The sequence below is a fragment of the Nuphar pumila genome, chromosome 1 (genome assembly GCF_984573655.1).
Source record: "Nuphar pumila chromosome 1, dmNupPumi1.hap1.1, whole genome shotgun sequence".
Lineage (NCBI taxonomy): Eukaryota > Viridiplantae > Streptophyta > Magnoliopsida > Nymphaeales > Nymphaeaceae > Nuphar > Nuphar pumila.
Genome location: NC_143249.1, coordinates 177181089 through 177200264, shown reverse-complemented (window position 1 = coordinate 177200264; position 19176 = coordinate 177181089). Strand labels below are relative to the sequence as shown.

The 19176-nt window shown below is 40.8% G+C and overlaps 1 protein-coding gene across 1 annotated transcript; it reads right to left on the bottom strand.

The window, feature by feature from the left end:
• Window positions 1-13653: 13653 nt before the first annotated feature.
• LOC149851399 (F-box protein At1g67340-like) lies at window positions 13654-15697 on the bottom strand. Its single transcript, XM_090014927.1, has 3 exons — window positions 15322-15697; window positions 15007-15169; window positions 13654-14693 (listed from the first exon to the last, which is right to left on the bottom strand). Exons 1-3 carry the CDS (start codon window positions 15561-15563, stop codon window positions 13833-13835), a joined length of 1266 nt encoding a protein of 421 aa, XP_089871053.1. The 5' UTR covers window positions 15564-15697; the 3' UTR covers window positions 13654-13832.
• Between the last annotated feature and the right edge of the window lie 3479 nt (window positions 15698-19176).

Below are 19176 nucleotides of genomic sequence, written 5' to 3'. Positions count from 1 at the left end.
GCAGGACCAAAAATGGGTTATACTATGGGACATAGTGATGCACCAACTGGGGTAGAGAAAAAAGCAACAAACAATGCAGCTAGTAGATTTTATGACTTACTTAGAGATGTTGATGAGCCATTGTGAAATAGTTACAACAGTCACACTATCTTGTCTCCAGTTCTTCAACTACTGAATTTAAAGTCAGAGTATAATTTGAGTCAATCATGTTTTGATCGTCTGTGCTCTATTGTTAAGAGTATGTTGCCCAAAGATGAGAAATTGCCAGAAAATCTCTACCGTGTGAAGGTTATGGTCAATGCTCTAGGTATGAGGTATCAAAAGATAGATGTTTGTCCAAATCATTGCATGTATTTCAAAGATCAAGAAAAATAGCATATCATGTTTATCATGTGGACATCCTCGGTTAAAGCCAAAGACAAGGAGAAATGGTAGCGCGAGGTCAAAAGAAGTGTCATACAAGTCACACTGCTACTTCCCTCTAGATTGCAACGATTGTATATGTCTTCGAGAACAACTAAACAAATGATATGACATGCAAATAAAGTTCGACATGATGAAGACAAGATCACACATCCTGTTGAGACGAAAGCTTGGAGGCACTTTGATCATACGCATCAGAACTTCACAATGGAAGTGAGAAATGTTAGGCTAGGTTTATGTATAGATGAATTTAATTCGTTTGGGGTAGATCAACCCTATACTCGTGTTGACCGATATTTATCACCCCATATAACCTTCTTTCAAGCTTGTATATGAAGCGTTAAAATCTTTTCTTGTCTCTATTGATCCCCGGTCAGACTTCTCCGGGCCAAAATCTTGATGTATATTTAAGGTCATTGATTGATGAACTGAAAATATTGTGGGATGACGGTGTTCAAACGTACGATGTCCACAAAAAACAAAACATCAATATGAAGGTTGTTGTTCTATGGACAATCAATGACTTCTCTGCATATGGTATGTTATCTGGTTGGAGCACACATGGGAGGTTGGCATGTCCGTACTGCATGAAGAATACAAAATCTTTTAGATTACATATAGAAGGAAATCGTGCTGGTTTGATTGTCACCGTCGATTTTTACCCAGCGACCATCTGTTTTGACAATAAAGGAATGTTTTTCGAGCAGGTACAACTGAAATGGAAGGTCCACCCACAAGATTGTCTATCATAGAGATTTTAAAGAAGATTGTGATACTTTCTATGTAGACTGACAGATGCCCGTAGCCCGACACCCTTCCTTGGATTTAGGAAGGATCACAATTGGACAAAGAAATCTATATTTTAAGAACTACCATATTGGCCAACCTTATTGACACGACATAATTTAGATGTGATGCATGTGAAAAAAATATGTTTGATAATATATTCAATATGGTAATGAATCTGAAAGGGAAAATGAAGGATAATCTGAAGGCCCGTATAGATTTAAAAGTAATATATAAAAGACCAGAATTGAAACTCAAAGAGTACAATAGCAAAGTACTGAAACCAAAGGCAAGGTACATGCTTGGATCAGATCAAGTAAAGCAGGTATGTCAATGGTTGAGACAGCTTGCCATATTCTGAATAGAGTTCCTCAGAAGCATAAGGACAATAGCCCTTTTGAACTCTGGAGAAATAGAAAATCTAGCTTGAAATACCTTAAAGTGTGGGGTTGCCTTGCAAAGGTACTTGTCCCAGAGCACAACAAGAAAAAGTTGGGTTCTAAAATCGTAGATGTTGTCTTGTTGGGTTATGTAGAGAACAACTATGCTTACAAGTTCTTAGTAATTAAGTCTGAGATATTTGACATAGATGTAAACTCTATTATTGAGCTTCGAGAAGCTACATTCTTTGAGGATGTATTTTCTATGAAAGTTGGTGTACCTCAGAATATTTCTTCTTTAGATATACCTTCAACTTCTGGTTTCATTCCCGAACATATGGAAAGGATGACAAATGTGGGGGTTGAACAATCTTGTTTCCATCCTAGACTCATTGAGTCTAAGGAAGTGGTTGAACCTAGAAGGAACAAGAGACCACAAATTACCAAGGATTTGAGAAGTGACTTTATCACTTACCTTATCGAGGATGATCCTCCCACTTTTCGAGATGTTATAGCTTTCCCTGAAGCAAGGCATTGGAAATAAGCCATAAAGAGTGAAATGGACTTCATTGTTTCTAATGGTACTTGAGAACTGATTGACCTCCCTAGTGGTAGTTTTACTATTGGGTGTAAATGAATATTTAAGAAGAAGTTGAAACCAGGTGGATCCATTGACAAGTACAAGGCGAGACTAGGTGCCAAGGGGTTAAAACAAAAGGAAGAAATATATTACTTTGACACCTATTCTTCGATTACTCGGATGACCATAATTAGGGTGCTTATTGCATTGGCTTTCATTTATGATCTTTCGGTTCATCAAATGGACGTGAAGACCGCTTTCTTGCATGGCGATCTTGAAGAAGTGATCTATATGGATCAATCTGAAGGTTATGTGGCTCCTGGTAATGAAAACAAAGTTTGTAGACTTGTTAAGTCATTATATGGACTAAAACAAGCCCCTAAACAATGGCATGAGAAGTTTGATAATATTATTTTATCATTTGGCTTTATTGTCAATGAATCTGATAAGTGTGTTTATTGCAAAGTTAAAAGTGATGGTTGTATTATTTTATGCCTGTATGTAGATGATATTCTATTGTTTGGTTCCAATATGAGAATTGTGAATGCGACAAAGTCGTTTCTTAGTAGTAAATTTGATATGAAGGATATGAGTGTTGCAAATATGATCTTAGGCTTAAAGTTGACTCGTTCAGCTGAGGGGATAGTCATTTCTCAATCTCACTTTGTTGAGAAAGTACTTGAAAATTTTGGCTATAACCAAGGGAGATCTGTAGCAACTCCATATGACCCTTCTATTCCTCTTCATAAGAATATGACTGGTGTCCCTGTGTCTCAATTAAGGTATTCCCAGATTATTGGAAGTTTGATGTATCTTGCAAATTGCACGAGGCCGAATATTTTGTTCTCTATGACAAAATTAAGTAGATACACAAGTTATCCAAATTATACTCATTGGAAGACATTGGACAGGATACTTAGGTACCTAAAAGGAACTATTTTCTTGAGTTTGCATTACAAGAGATTCTCTGTCGTTCTTGAAGGATATAGTGATGTGAGCTAGATACCCATAAACTCTGAAAATTATGGCGTGACAGGGTATGTTTTTACCTTGGGTGGCGGCGCAGTTGCCTGGAGATCAGTAAAGCAAACCATCTTGTCAAGGTCTACTTTTGAGGCTGAACTTTGTGCTTTAGATATCACAGGATTGGAAGCTGAGTGGTTAAAGGGACTTCTTGAGGAACTTCCTTTAATGAGCAAACCAATTCCTGCAATATTTGTGCATTGTGACAATATGACCACAATTGCAAAAATCAAAAACACAAAATATAATCAAAAGCAGAGAAGACACATCCAAGTCAGAATAAAATTTATAAGGGAATTAGTGTCTCAGTTAGTGATTGTTGTGGACTATGTTGGATCCAAAGAGAACACAGTTGATCCATTAACGAAAGGACTAGATAAGTTATTAGTCCTAAAATCCAGAGAGGGGATGAGACTGAAACCCATCAATAGTTCATCTACGGTAGCAACCCAACCTATCTGAGTGGAGATCCCATAAAGTAGGTTCAATGTGGTAATAACAAGCTGTAGGGTGAACTGGATAGCACCTTATTTATGGGATACTATGTATCTGTGTTTGTTCCCCTGTTTACTCTGGAAAGGTGTTGTAGCTGCTAGTTAAGAAAGAGTTAAAACTCTGAATGGGTTCAAAACCTTATAGGCGAGATGTTAGCAGTGCATCTCTGGAGAAGCCCACCTATGTGAGTGTGACTGTGTGGCCGCAGTTTAAGAAATTGGGTTATTCCTGAAGTCACTCATGAAACAGAATTCGGGTGCATGGCCTTTATCGCGCTGCCCCTAAAGATTACAACCAGAACCTTTATCGTGTTGTTGCTAATGGATACTCCTACACCAAAGGTTCAAGTTCAAGACTTCAGTTCACTTCGTTCATGTGGGGGTAAAGTTAGTCAACTAAGGTAGTGGTTCAAACCGGAAGGTACCATTACTGAAAGCATGATATGTCATGCTGCAGATTATCCCATCTTGCATCTTGGTTTTCTCCCATTTTTATTCTTTGAATTTGTGGGGGAATGTTGGATGTAGAAAGGAAAGGTGAGAGAATTCAAATAAAGAAAACGTGGGTTGTTTTTCCTTTTTGGAATAAGTTTGGACTTGATGATGTGGAATAATCCCATATTGAAGAGTTTCAAGAAAGTTATAGGCTTTATAACCTATATGGAAACTCTTACACTTGTTCCTAAGAACAAGAGGATGGGATGACTACCACACACACACAGGTGCACGTGCGTGCCCGCCCGTCGTGTTGTGTCGTGCCGGGCCGAGCTGGGCTCGGGTTCGGGTAATTGGCCCTTTAGAGCCATGTCCAATCAAGACCAAAGTACCTTTTTACCCAAAGTTTATATGATTCATTAATGGGTTATGAGAAATGATAACGGGTTATGACTCCTCGTAGTCTGTGTTCGTTAACGGGTATCGACTCCTCAGATTCTATAACAGATCCCTTTCATGTTTTTATAATTGTTTGTGGGTTATAAAAATGTGGTTAGGGCTGGGTTACATATATGCTAGACGTACAGAATTTTGAGGAAAAAAGATTGCATTTTCTCTCTCCCTGTTACTGATCTCTCTCTCTCTCCTGGGTTTTTCTTGAAGGGGCTTTCTGCAACAGCGGTTCAGAGAAGTAGTCTTCGAAGGACGATCCGTTGGAGTGCACCGATCCTGATCGTCGAGGCTATTGTATCCTGAGGGAAGGACGTTGGACCCTGTTTACACTGTATGTGGGGGTGAATCTTCTCTAAGGAGAGTACTTTCGTATGCCTTAGCCTGTTATACAATATTAACATATTTTTATTGTGTTTTTTGCAACTGCTTGTTCATGTGTTGTTGTCTGGATTTTGGTATCATACAGAAATCGATATGTTTGCTCCATGTTTCTGTTTCGATCGACTGTTAATCATGATTTCCATATTACTGTATATCTTGATTTATGTCATGATGTTGATTGTGAAACGATGTGATCTGAAATATGAACCAACAAGGAGTTGTGTACGCTGGTGGTGATTGAGAGAGATCTCAACACAACAGAAAAACTATGCACAGTGGGTGGTTGTGCACAGTGAGTGTTTAAGAGAAAAGATCTCATTAGAGAGAGATCTTTGTATCGTGAAAAGAAAGAAGAAGAAGAAGAAGAAGGTAAAAACTGTCTTTGTGGTGATTCAACACAGTGGGCATTTGGACTCGTGGATTCGTCGTTCTCTCCAAGTGAGGGCACACATCCGTTGAGCAAAACGAGCATCATCGGTCCGGTTTTTTCGCTTCCGCTTCAAGGAAAAGGTATGTTTTCAAACCCTATAGATTACAATGAAGCTTGAGTGTAAGAGTCTTTTTTTTCAGTTTTCTTGAGGGGAAGGAGTTCTTGTTTTGAACTACTAAGATAAGAGTCTTGAATAAACCTTTCGTTCTTGATCTCCAAGTCTACTCCTAAGTAATGACCTCATTGAGAGAATCTCAATTCAACGTGATATGGGATCAATCCCAAATCCCAACTTACATTCACATGACTTCTTAAGCTAATCTTTAAGAGACTAAGCTTGTCTTTGAAATAGTGAAATTTTGGTCTTAGTAGGGCTTTAATGAGGATGTCAGCTATTTGTTATTAGACGAAATGAAATACACTTCAATATCACCCTTTGCAGTTTTCTCTCTGACAAAATGATAGTCCACATATCTGTATGGTTAAAATTTAAAAAAAAAAAAAACCAAAAAATCAATAACATGTTTCATTTAGCATTGTGCTCATTTCGTAGGTTTTCATTTCTCCTCAACTGACAAGTACGCTTTAAGATGAGATTTCACTTACCAACGAGGGCTCAGCTTGTCAGGCAGGTGCAGTTAGTGCACTTCACCTTGTGTTGGGACATTGAAAGTTCGAATCCCAATGGTATATGGTTGTATAACTGGTAGAGGTCTGCCTAACCCCAGCTTTTTCTGTCGAGGAAAAAGATGAGATTTCACTTGACTTTCCCTGGCATGAGACAAAAATGATTCTGGGTTATTCACTTTATTAACATTTGTGTGGTGAGCCTTTGCATCTTGGGTTGTCATCGCCATTTCTTAATCTCAAATAGTGATAAAGCTCATTCTACTTAACCCCAGCACAACCAATGGAGGTGTGGTTCAGTGCTCGGGGGCGAACACTTATAAAGTGTGGTAAACCAGATCTGCTATACAACCATTGAGGGAAATTCATAGCTCTGTTTCATTTTCCACAAGGCAAAACTCCAAGAGTACCTTCATTCTGATTGGGGATAGTTTTCCATTGGCTTAAGCCTTGTGGTAAGGGATACAGGACCAACTTGAAATGGCTTAAGCCAACCCACATAGACAGCATGGATGTCTAAAAAAGATCTCATCCTTTGACATAGGATGGTTTCCGGCCACCTGAACCATCTCAACGGCTAGGATCTGTCCACATCCAGGTGAAATCGTGAACCAATCCTAATCGTTGATTGGATGGCTAGAATTGAATGTGGGGGTAGAACCAATCCTATATCAAATGATGGAATCCCTACCCGTTATGCAGAGAACTAGTGGGTTGAATAACAACCCCCTTCTTTTTGCCATTTCTCCATGTTACTGTTAAGGGCTAGCCAGTGACATATTAGTATCTATTATCCATTCTTTTAAATTCTACTTATATTTAAAAGGGTAAATATTGGATACTAATGAAGATACAAAACTAATGAGCTAGAAATCATAGGTGCAAGTTGTATCGACTCAATATAATGGCATAGACGAATACAGCATGGTTTGTTTGCTAAGGATCAAGACTTTCATGCTTTTCTGATATAAAAATGTGATTGTTTGAGTTATAAAAATTTGGCACATTATGACAGTGTAAAATTTTTAAAAATATTATAAATATTCAAGACTTAAAAAATTACATTTTTTAATAAAAAAAATGATCCAAGTATTGTTTCTTAGCAAATGACTAGTTTGAATACATCTGCAAGATTGGATTTGTAAAAAACAACCCAAAAACCTCCCATTCTTTAATTAGTAGTAGGCACAAAACTGAGTAGCCAGCTACCCTCTACCGTATGTATATATATATATATATATATATATATATATATATATATATATATATATAATAGAATATGAGAGCTACCGTGTGAACCAGGCATTTCCAAGACCTTTTTTGCAAATCCAACTATGTAAGTGTGTTTAACATGCATGGTAAATGTGCTAGGAACCCTTTTGGATAATGTATTTTCAATGAAAAAATACTATTTTTGGATACTTGAATATTTATGAAGATTATGAGCCACTGATTTTAAAACCTTAAAAAATCTTTGATTATCCATCATAATCAGATGAATCAAGAACTGGTCGTTATAAGACCAAGCATGTAGATCACATCTATTTTCAAATTTAACAAAAAAAAAACAAAAAAAATCTATAAAAATCACAGTTCACATGATAGTTTTCATATTTTTGTGACTATATATATGTGAGAAATTTATATCATCAAACACTTAAAAATCCAATGCTAAATTGGGGTTTTTTGTGGTGCTGATTGTGCACGCAATAAGTGGCACACAAAAATTTGTGTGAAAATGGGTTTTAGCAATGGTAAAAAAACACCTAAAAACTTCATTTTTTGATTTTTTTTTGGATGTGCGGTGTGGAACCATGTATCCAACCTCGTCCAACCCAGGGGGACGATATGCTGTGGGGTGTGTGTGTGTATATATATATATATGGGAAATGGAAACCTACCCAATAAGAAACATGTCGGATTTTTGGTGTTTTTACAAAATTCTCACCTTAGAGATGTGATCAGCATGATTGATTTACTAAAAATCGATACTTCAATCATTCATTTTGGATAAAAATGGTATTTAGAGCCTCAAAATTTAATGAAATTGTAGGTTGTTGATTTTTTAAACCATATAAAAATATATCCATGCATCAAAATCAAATGCTCCAAGAACTGATTCTTATAAAAACAAGCGCATTGATCACATATATAAGATTAGATTTCAAAAAAACACCAAAAAATCTGATAATTGCTTATTATGTAGGTTTGAGAGGTTTTCTTTGGGTAGGTTTTCATTCCTCATATATATATATATATATATATATATATATATATATATATATATATATATATATATAGAGAGAGAGAGAGAGAGAGAGAGAGAGAGAGAGAGAGATTGGTAGGTGCCTTACGCCTTTTGTCCTTACCATGTGCCAAATGAGCTTGGATAGGGATTTTTAGGTTGTTTTTCAAAAATCTGACTCTACAGATGTGTTGTGCATTATCAATTTGCTAGAAAATCACACTTAAATAATGTTTTGTTGAGAAAAAAATCAATTTTTAAGCATTGAATATTTTTTAAATTGTAGACCGTTGATTTTTTAACTTTATAAAAACCTAACTTGGTGTTGGACTCAGACGATCCAAAACTCGATTTCCACAAAATCAAGCACGTAGATCACATTTAGAAAAAATAGAAACAATCTTTTGAAAGCTCGGTAGGCACAAAAAAGCATAAGGCACCTACCTATCACTCATATATATATATATATAGAGAGAGAGAGAGAGAGATTCTAGCTAAATTTATCCACAAACGTTTTAAGTAGGGGTGGCAATCGGGTTGGGTTGGCGGGTCGTGTCGGTGGGTTGACGGGTCAGCATACCTCAACACGAACCCGACCCGTTTATTAAACGGGTCGGTTGTGGCAAACACTAACCCGACCCATTTATTAAACGGGTAACCCGACACAACACGGTTAACCTGTTTAATAAACGAGTCGGGTCGGGTAAACGGGTTGGCGGGTCAGGTTCGGGTAAACGGGTTGACCCGCCCGCCTAACCCATTTATTAAACGGGTCAGCCGGGTTGGCATACCCCTAACACGAACCCAGCCCGTTTAATAAATGGGTTAGGCGGGTCGACCCGTTTATGACACGAACCCGTTTAAGCCAAACCTGAACCCGCCTAAGAAGCGGGTTGGCGGGTCGTGTCAGATTTTGCCACCCCTAGTTTTAAGCACCTTAAAAAAAATACAGAACCTTTAGATGTACAAATATTGCTTACGATAAAAGTGTTTTCTTTGTATTAAATGGAATTAACAAAAAAAAACTTGATCTTTTAATCATAAAAGTTTGGTGCAATATGAACCATTGATTTCTATGTTCTTTAAGAGTCCATCCTAACTTGAGAAAATGCCTAATACAACACTCTTTTTCGCTGAATAATCTACAGAAAATGCATAGGGATGGTAGTAGATCGGGAAAACGAGGGCCCCACCCGTCCTTGCCGCATTTGGACTAGGGGTGGCAATCGGGTCGGGTTGGTGGGTCAGCATACCTCAACACGAACCCAACCCGTTTATTAAATGGGTCAGCTGTGGCAAACATGAACCCGACCCATTTATTAAACGGGTAACCCAACACAACACGGTTAACTCATTTAATAAACGGGTCAGGTCGGGTAAACGGGTTGGCGGGTCGGGTTCAGATTCACTATTGATGCCTGAATGGAACGTACTAAAGAAAAAAAATGCACATTATTTTATACGAAATCAAATTACCAACACCAGTTCAAATATTGTGGGGGGCATAGTGCAATCGTGACCGTTGGTTGTCCAAGAATCCAGATAGATAATCAGTATCAGTCGCTAATCGAAGAACAACACTACGTCACGTCAGTAATGTGGAATGAGATTGACATCGTCCGGATAGCAAACCAACGTTCTAGATGTGATCTAGACCATCGATCCCCCTTCTTTTAAGAATGAAGGTTGATTTGGCACACCAATCAAAGTGCTTCTGTCTCCTTTTTTAGACCTGCAGTTATTATTCAATCGTACCACTGGGCTTTTAAACCTGCAACATCCCACCACAAGGAGACGTGCACTGACAGCTCCTTTTTTATTCCAATTGACGCTACTGCTACTCATTGTTTGAGCAAGACAAAGGTAGTAGTAGGTATAGACCATCAGATTTGGAAATCGAACCGCCTAGATGCAAAGTTGTCCTAATTTTTAATGGATTATTTTACAGAAATACAATACTTAAACTGGTAAACGGGTTGGCGGGTTGGGTTCGGGTAAACGGGTTGACCCGCCCTCCTAACCCGTTTATTAAATGGGTCAGCCGGGATACCCCTAACACGAACCCGACCCGTTTAATAAACGGGTTAGGCGAGTCTACCCATTTACAACATGAACCTGTTTAAGCCAAACCCGAACCCGGCAAAGAAGCGGGTTGGCGGGTCGTGTCAGATTTTGCCACCCCTAATTTGGACTGGGGATGGATGACATAAAACGGGCATAGAGGTTAAAATCAAAACCCATGCTAGGATTGAGGCGGGAATGAACTTACTCTTTGATCCCACCCCAGCCCATCCCGTCCCCGATCCTCAATAAAGAAATTATTATTATACCCTTATACAAATTATAAAATCCTATATATATATATATATATATATATATATATATATATATATATATATATATATATATATATATTCTTAACCCTAACATAAAACCTTTCTCCAATCTCTCCTTCCTCGCCTTCCTCTAACAAGCCACGCACACTCTCATTTCTCTCATCTCCTTCCTCTAATGAGCCACACCAGCTCTCATTTCTCTCATCTCCTTCCTCTCTTTCTTTTAATGGCTGAAGGCGGCAGTGGCGAAAGGACTGAAAAACAGGGCCCCGTCTTGCATGGCTCCGTTTAGACCCGGGATAGAGGACATGATGTTAAGGAAGGTGCTCAGAACTCTTCCTATGTAGATCACATGTTGGACTGAAGGGGGCGTATTAAGGAATTTTGTTAAGTATTCTCATAAAGGCAACTTTGCAATACTAAATATAGTTGCAATACTAAATAAGTAAGAAGATCAAGAGATCAGGAAGTCTTACCAAGATGTGTCGTTTAGCTTGGTAAGCAAGCCAAACAAGGCAACAAGTAAAAGAAGAAAAATCCATCAACGCAACAATGAATGTTTTACAAGTCAATCAGAAGAGAAATCAGGAAAGAAAAAGGAATCACCTCAAGTGTGACAACTCAAGAAAATGAAGAAACTAAAGCCAAGCTGAAGTCAAGGAAAATATTCAGCTTAACTTATGAGAAGAATCTCTACATGTATATTCCAAAATCCTGGTTTACCTTGCTTAATATGAGCCTTACGAAAATGTAAGGTAATGAATTGTATTTTGGTATGTAAGAGAGTATCAATCAAGTTTGTGTTTGTGAGAGAAAAAGAGGGTGAGAAAAAGAAGAAGAAAAAGAACAAATTATTTTCATGGAAGTAGGCATCTTGGCCGAACCAGTGAATGAATAGAAGATAGAGGTTAAAATCAAAACCCGTGCAGGGATGGAGGGCAAAATTTTGAGATGGGGCGAGAGTGGAGACCTTATCCCTCGCCCTCGCTCGGGTCGACTGCCGTCCCTAAAAATGCATCTCTAAAGTTCAGTTTAAGCAGGAAACTCTTGAAATAATTTTTGAAAGCAGCAAAATGGCTCTAGTGGATGAACTGGTTAAGACCTACCATTTTTTTTTAATGTGTGTGCCGCAGGCGCACACACGTGTGTCTGTGTGTGCGCAGGTGCTGTATAAAACACATCTTGTAGCTAAATCTCTTACATCCATTTCTATAATGGATGGCAAAAGTGAGGAGAACCAACCTTTGTCCCTTGAATTTCTAGGAATAGCTACACAAACAACTTCATGCCAAAATCTTCTCACTGGCAGAGATATCCACAACTTTGGTCTACCTTATCTCCATTGCCTATACAAAGAACGTGGATGCAGTAGCCCCCCCACCTTGATCTGCAGGTCCCACTAAGATCTGGAGTGCCCCAGCACGACTCCATCCCCACCGTCCATTCCATGAATGGACGGTACAGATATCACAACCAATACAAAACAGACCTATCAATCTATCACATTACATTTACGTCTGTCTTTATCACAGTTGGTCTCATTTAGACCCCTAAGAGAGAAGGGTCCCATTTCAATAAAACACAAAAGCGGTAAAATCCAAAAGCAGCTCCATATTCGTTAGAAATCACAGATTCCCACCCAAAAAGATCTACTAATGAAAAAAGAGCGACAGATGGACAGACACTTGGGGTACGGTTTGGAAGAGAGAAACTGTCATAGGAAAAAAAAAGTTTTGCAAGAGTATTTTATTTGAGAAGTTTTCCAAAAGAAAGTTTTTCATTTGTTTGTGTAGCATGAGAAAAACAGAGTGGGGAAATGTGAAAAATGAGAGAGGAAGAGGGTGGTGGTGGTGGTGGTGGTGATGGTGAGATGGTGGGTAGTGGTGATGGTGGGTGGTGGTGAGTGTAAAAAATGATTTTTTCCTTGTCCTCTACCTCCTCTGAAAGAATTTTTCTTATCAAAAAGTGTATTTTTTTAGGAAAACTCATCACTTCATCTTTCTAGCTTCCAAACGTGTCCTTGATGTCTTTGTCGACCGTATGTACATACAGTGAGGCGTGACATAGAGCGTAGACGACGTACACAGAAGAGAACAAGAGATATTGATTATCAGGAAGGTACGATTTTTTTTTACTGTTTCTTGCAATATGCTGCCCATCGTTCAAAACAATTGCACTCATTGCCATCCTGTCCCCCTCACAGACAGACTGTGTTTTGAAGGAACAGAAGAAGGGTTTGTCGGTGTCCCCAGCGTTCCCAACTTTTTAGTTTTTAGTCAAGTTCACCTTTGCTTCTCTGTTTACCGTCTGTTTTTGACCAAAGGTGAAGGGAAGCCTCGGATGCCGCTTCACCTTTGAATTACCTCATCTTCTCAAACCGTAAGCAACCTTTGCTCTTAATTCTTAACCTCAAGGCAAAGATCAAACAGGGAAAACATCCAACAATTCGTTGCCCTACAACAGATGAATCAGCTTCACCAATATTCAAAACGTGTTAAAGACTCCCTTTGATCATCAATAACCAAATGAACATGCACATGAATCTCTCTCTCTCACTCAACATTTTAGATCAACCATAAACTTGCACATTCCGACACCCACAATCTCTTTATCTTCCATATCAACCAAAAACCTGCAGATTCCGCAGAAGTCTCTCTCTCTATGTATATATCTTAGGGTAGCGACTACAAACCTTTTAAATCCATGAAAAACTTTACAGATTCTTCCAACACCCACAATCTCTTTATCTTCTCCACCAACCAAATACCTATAGATTCCTTAAGAATCACATCTCTCTCTCTCTCTCTCTCTTCAAACGGTCATCTCATTAATGCCCTGATGGAACAAGTATACATCTGAACAAAACCACCAGCTAATGCCACCGCAGAAACTGCAGCACAGTCACCTCGCACCCAACAAAGACAACCAGCACATGAGCCCACCAACTGTGTGCCCAAATGGGATCGGATTCTCTCTGACCTCCTAGCAAAACATCACATTTACTCGATACCCCTTCCACATCACTACATTTGAGCAAACAGGGAAGAGAAGGGAAAAAACCAAGGAAAAAAAAAAACAAATTAACTTTCTTTTTTGCAAGTTTTCACCCTCTATCCTATGGTACACAAGAACATCTCCCGTCACACTTAAAGAAAAAGTGGGAAAATGAAAAAAAAGAAGTAAAAAAGGACAAGAAAAAACTGTACAATCCTTGTGGCCACCCACCTCTCTCTCTGTGTCTACCGTACGATGGCACGGTCATCCTCCATCAAGCCTGCATCACCTGCCTCTTCCTCTTCTCTCTCTACTGCTTCTTCATCCTCCACTTCCTCCTCGCCGTCTTCTTCTTCGCCGTCATCGTCATCTTCTTCCTCCTGCTCGTCCCACGGCCCGATGGGCGCGCACTCGTGCTTGTGCCGTATCTTCCAATCGAGCGCCTGGCACGCTCGCGAGCAGTAGTTCACGTTGCCGCAGACGGAGCACCGCCGGAACTCGTGCTTCCGCGTCTCCGGCTTCCCGCAGCTCACGTGGGAGCACAGCCGGAGGCCGCCCTCCGGTGGCCGGAAGGCGAACCACTCCATGAGGAACCGGTTCGCGGGGTGAGATTCGGGCGGCGGGACGTTGCACCCGAAGTCGCTCAGGAGCGGGCACCCGGCCGACTGCCACCGGCTCTCGATGAGGCTCGCGAGCCACGGCCGGAACCTCGCAGGGTCTCGTCTGGCTCGGGGCAGTTGGTGGTGGTGGGGGTGGGGGAGGGAGGCGCCGGTGCCACCTGCGGCGCAGCAGGCGGAGAGGACGGAGGTGAGCTCGCGGGCGTTTGCCTGGACGAGGAAGCGGCGGCCCTCGGCGACGTTCTGGCGGACGCCGTAGCCGTCCTGGAGACAGTGGCCGAACTCGCGCAGGGCGTCGATGTGGCCAAGGGAGGCCGCGCGGGCGCAGAGGGCGACGCCCGCCCGGAGGTCCTTGTCGTTCTTGGTGCCGCCGCTTCCGTTGAATTGGATCACGGCCAGGGAGTAGAGCGCCGGCGCGTGCGCCGCGATCGCCGCCTTTGCCATGAGTGACGCGCCGCTCCCTCGATTCTCTAAGCAGTAGAACCGTATCTGTCCATCCCAAATGCACCACCATCGTCAGAATCAGAGAGAGATGTTGTATGGGTATTGTCGAAAATCTAAATTTTCTGGTTCTTTCAATGGACTGGCAGAGAGAGAAAGAGAGAGATGCTTTATGGGTATTGTCGAAAATCTAAATTTTCTAGTTCTTTCAATGGACTAGCAGAGAAAGAGAGATGCTTCAAGAATCCCATCCAAGTTCTTTTTCAATGGAGGAATGGAGACGACTGCCCCTGGTACAGACAGAAACTGAGAGGAGGTTGAGGAGGGTCGGAATTCTGACGTGCTAAAAAAACAAACTCACCATGCCGAGAGTGAAGCACGCCTCAACGTTCCCCGCATCGGCGCACCTCTTCAGGAACCCGTGCGCGGATTCCGACCATTTCGACGCCTTGATAGACAGAACTCCAGGGGAAGCCTTCGCCAACAGCAGCGGATGCAATCCCAACCCGTTCAATCTCTTACACCTGAAACAACCCAATCAAAGAAAGAACAAAAGTGAATCAATACCCACCAAACCCCTCAACAATCACAACAAGAATCCGAATAAAAGAGAGCTAATATAACCATAGAGGATTTGAATAAAAATCAGATTTTTATCGAGCAATCGAGTCCCTACGTTGCGAGAACGTTGACGAAATCCCCCGGCGACGACGCTCGGGAGCTGAGCTTGGAGAGGATGCAGAGGACGAGATCGTCGGGAAGTTGGTCGAAGAAATCCTCCCGCCCGTCGCCCTCCGACTCCGTTCTCCGGCGCTTACGCCGGAAATCCTGACACCAAATCACCCTCTTCCGCTTCTCCTCCATCCTTTCCCCTGTCAACCTTACTCTTGGGTAGCACAACCCCCTTCTCGTCCGCATCCCTACACCCCCAACACAATCAATATCCAACAAAAAGAGAATCACCAACCAATTTCTCAGAGTCCAAATCGCTCTCTTTCACATCCACAGAGAGAGAGAAGGGCTCCCTCACACCCCAACAACACACACGCCCTGCACAGCCTCACCGTCACCCCCAATAAATAACACCTCCCACCTTTCCTCCTCTCTCTCTCTCCCTTTTGTTTCTCTCTCTCTCCCCCACTTCAGTAAAAAAAAAGGAAAGAAAAACAAAAACAAGAACAAAATAACGAAACTAAAAATTACAGCAAATTTTGGAAAACGAAATTTTTAATTAGTCTCCCCACTTTTTTTAACCCCTTCCCCACCCTGGTCAATTGGCGTTGACCGCCCCTCGCGGTTACTTGCTTTACTAGAAATCCCTTCTTCTTGTCTACACCCCTCTCTCTCTCTCTCTCTCTAAAACTTTCTCTCTCTAGAGGTTTTTCTCATTCTCTCACTAAAAAAACCCTTGCAAAAGTCTGACTGTTTCTCTCTCTAAAGACTCCATGCTCATTCTCTCTCTCTAGAAACCTCTGTTTTCTCTCTCTAGAGATTGCATTCGTTAGGGTGGTTAATTTTTTTGTTTAGGCAACTAACTTTAGTTACTTATGTGGTTAACTTAAGCCGGAACGGAACTGAACGGAACGGGGTCAACCTCTGACCCGGCTTTAGAGATTTTCAGTTTGAGACCCAGGTCGTAGCACACACACGAGGCCGCGCGCAAGCTGTAGCCGGGGTGAATAATCGGCGATTTTTTCACGGAGCGTGGGGGTTCGGGGACATGGAGGGAATTCATGAGTTTGTTCCTCTCGCGGTCACGGCGCCCTTACGGGGTCACGCGAAGGACGTTGCTCGTCAGTAGACGATCAAAAAGATCGGCGATCTTTTCGCGGCCGCGAGAGGAACGGGGTTTCTTCCCAACAACGCAAGAAATGACAAACGGATCCCCAAAAGATATTAGGGATGAAACTGTCATTTTGAAGACGGCTTATATAAGTAAACAATTATTTATTTTCTCCTTTTGCCTACCGAACCTGGAAGTGATAAGTTCTTAGCCTGGTGATAGGTACAGCGCATGGGATATCAGTGTCATTTCAAAATTCCTAGAGAGAGAGAGAGAGAGAAAGAGGGTGTTTCATGATGTGGAACGTCCATCAAGAAGCATTCGACGTCCCAGATCCATCGTCTTGAACATTTCATTTCTTTTTCTGATTGTTTCTAATGAAACGTTGGTCCCACCGTCGATCTGGGTAATCCCCGTTTTGGGCTTCTACGGTCAGGATGTAGAGAGAGACAGAGAGGAAAAAAAGTGTTTCATGATATACGGGACGTCCATCTTAAAGCATTGAACGTCCTAGATCCATCATGTCGAATGTAGCATGCTTTTGTCCGAATGATTATTCCTCGTGAATGTGGGCCCCACCGTCTATCTAGGCTGTCCGATTTCTGCATTTACGGTCAGGATGGTGGGCCTCACAGAGAACATGCAAGAGTTACACGTTCGCGCTGACTTAAAAAGTAAGCAAGCTACCACTGTTGAAATGCAGCCCTATCGTTGTGCATGCATGCATGCAGCAGTTGGTGTGGCCCCACATTTAACATCTGTACCGTTGGTCTTTAGAACAGACGGTGGAGATCTTTCGTGCATTTCCCATGCAGCACCGTAACATGCATGCCAAGTCAGTGAGGGTAATCATCTTGGTAAAAAGTTTAGTTTGCTGCAGCAAAAGGACCCAGCACGGTGAAATGCTCAATATTGCAAGCATTACAATATGATCTTTGATCTCTGATAGCTTGCACTTGATGCCGTCCATTGTCTAGATGGACGGTGAAGAGGGTGCCGTGGCCGAGAAACCTCCTCCTGATAACTCATAAACCAAAAACATTAGTATTTCTCTCAATCAAACCACACATTAGTTGGCTAATTAACTCTCGGGGACACGTTGGTCATTTTAAAAATCACCAAAGGGATCATGTTTGGTATTCAGTATTCACCAAGCAAACACAACCAAACCTTCCAAAGATTTCAGGGACCAATGAATGCTAACTATCTTTGCTTTCCCTTTGTGATTTTATTATTTATTTCAACAACAACAACGCCTTCATCCCAAACAATTGGGGTCGGCGATATGAACCAAAAAGAAAATCATTCTGGGTCCTCCACATGAATCTTTCTCCTCTAATCATTTTTATCCAATGTCATGTCCTCGGTGAGGTTCAAAGCATTCATATCCTTTCAAAAAAAAAATCATCTCCATCCAAGTCTTCTTAGGCCTACCTTAACCTCTTTTAGCTAATATGTTTTTTCATTTCTCCATCCTTCTAACCGGAGCATCATTAGGCCTTCGCCGAATATGCCCAAACCATCGTAAACGATTCTCACTCATCTTATTTTCAATGGATGCAGCGCCTACCTTCTTACGTATTTTCTCGTTCTGAATCTTATCTTTTAGTGTATTTTCACACATCCATCGAAACATACACATCTCAGTTACTCATTTTTTGAAAATGCTGTCTCTTGGCAACCCAACATTCCATACCATATAGTAAAGTGGGTCTAATTGTCGTCCTATAAAACTTTCCCTTCAACCGCAATGGCATTCTACGATCGCACAACACTCCAGTTGCATTTTTTCATTTCATCCAAACCATCCTAAACCATTTTATTATTTATTTCATTATGTTTAAAATCCTACCAACTAAAACATTAGCATTAAAACCATCTTATTGTCTGTCATGCATAGAGAGTAAAAATTCCCAACAGAAATCAAACTCAATAAATAAAATGAGCTGCATCTGTTAGGCATTTCATAATTGAATCAACACATTTGCTAGTGTTCTATCATGAGTGCAAGGCAACTAAAGGCATCTTATAATCCTTTTTTAATTGGTGTCAAAATAAAGAAACCTACATCATTTTCCACAGTTTAAATTAAGTCCATAACCACCATGACTTTTTACAAAACAGGGGGTTGGAGAGCTAGGTGCTGTCCATCGACAAGATGGACGGTGCTTGATGAGGGGTTGCCTGGCCCAGATGATACAGTGGGTAATCCCTCACATAAAGTAGTCATTAAGACAAATACCCAATTGAAAATTTATGATTTTTGCTTCAGTTGGTTGTAACCAATCTTTGATCTTTGATTAAGGCAATGCCATCAAGTGGAGGTACATTGCATGTTTGTGCTCATTTAATTGCATGAATTGGATATTGCTGTCACCAGCAAGCATCTGCACCGTCCATTTGGAAAATCATCATCTAGGGATTCGAATTTTTTCATTTGGTGTTAGCTGTTTTCACCTCTAGAACATCATTACTGTGTTCTAGTATGCATCTTACTAAAAACAAGTCCTAGTTAGGATGCATTGGGACATTCCTTGAAGCATCCAAAAAACATGAACTTGGTAATCTTTTATGTGAACCGTATTTGCCATAATCAGGTAGAGTGCAAGAAGTTAAATGATCAAGTCCAATAATTTCAATGTTTTTGTAGAATTTGTTAAACTTACAGCAATTGGAATCTGACCAAGTTCATGAACTTTATCATATATTGGCCTGGTAAACAAGCCAAACAGTCTAGGCTCGTTTACA

Excerpts from the sequence above, each read along its gene's own strand:
- LOC149851399 (XM_090014927.1), bottom strand. The coding sequence starts at position 15,563 with ATGCGGACGAGAAGGGGGTTGTGCTACCCAAGAGTAAGGTTGACAGGG. Across the intron at positions 15,170-15,321 it reads TTCGTCAACGTTCTCGCAAC|GTGTAAGAGATTGAACGGGT; the intron begins GTAGGGACTCGA and ends GGGTTGTTTCAG. Across the intron at positions 14,694-15,006 it reads CGTGCTTCACTCTCGGCATG|ATACGGTTCTACTGCTTAGA; the intron begins GTGAGTTTGTTT and ends TGGGATGGACAG.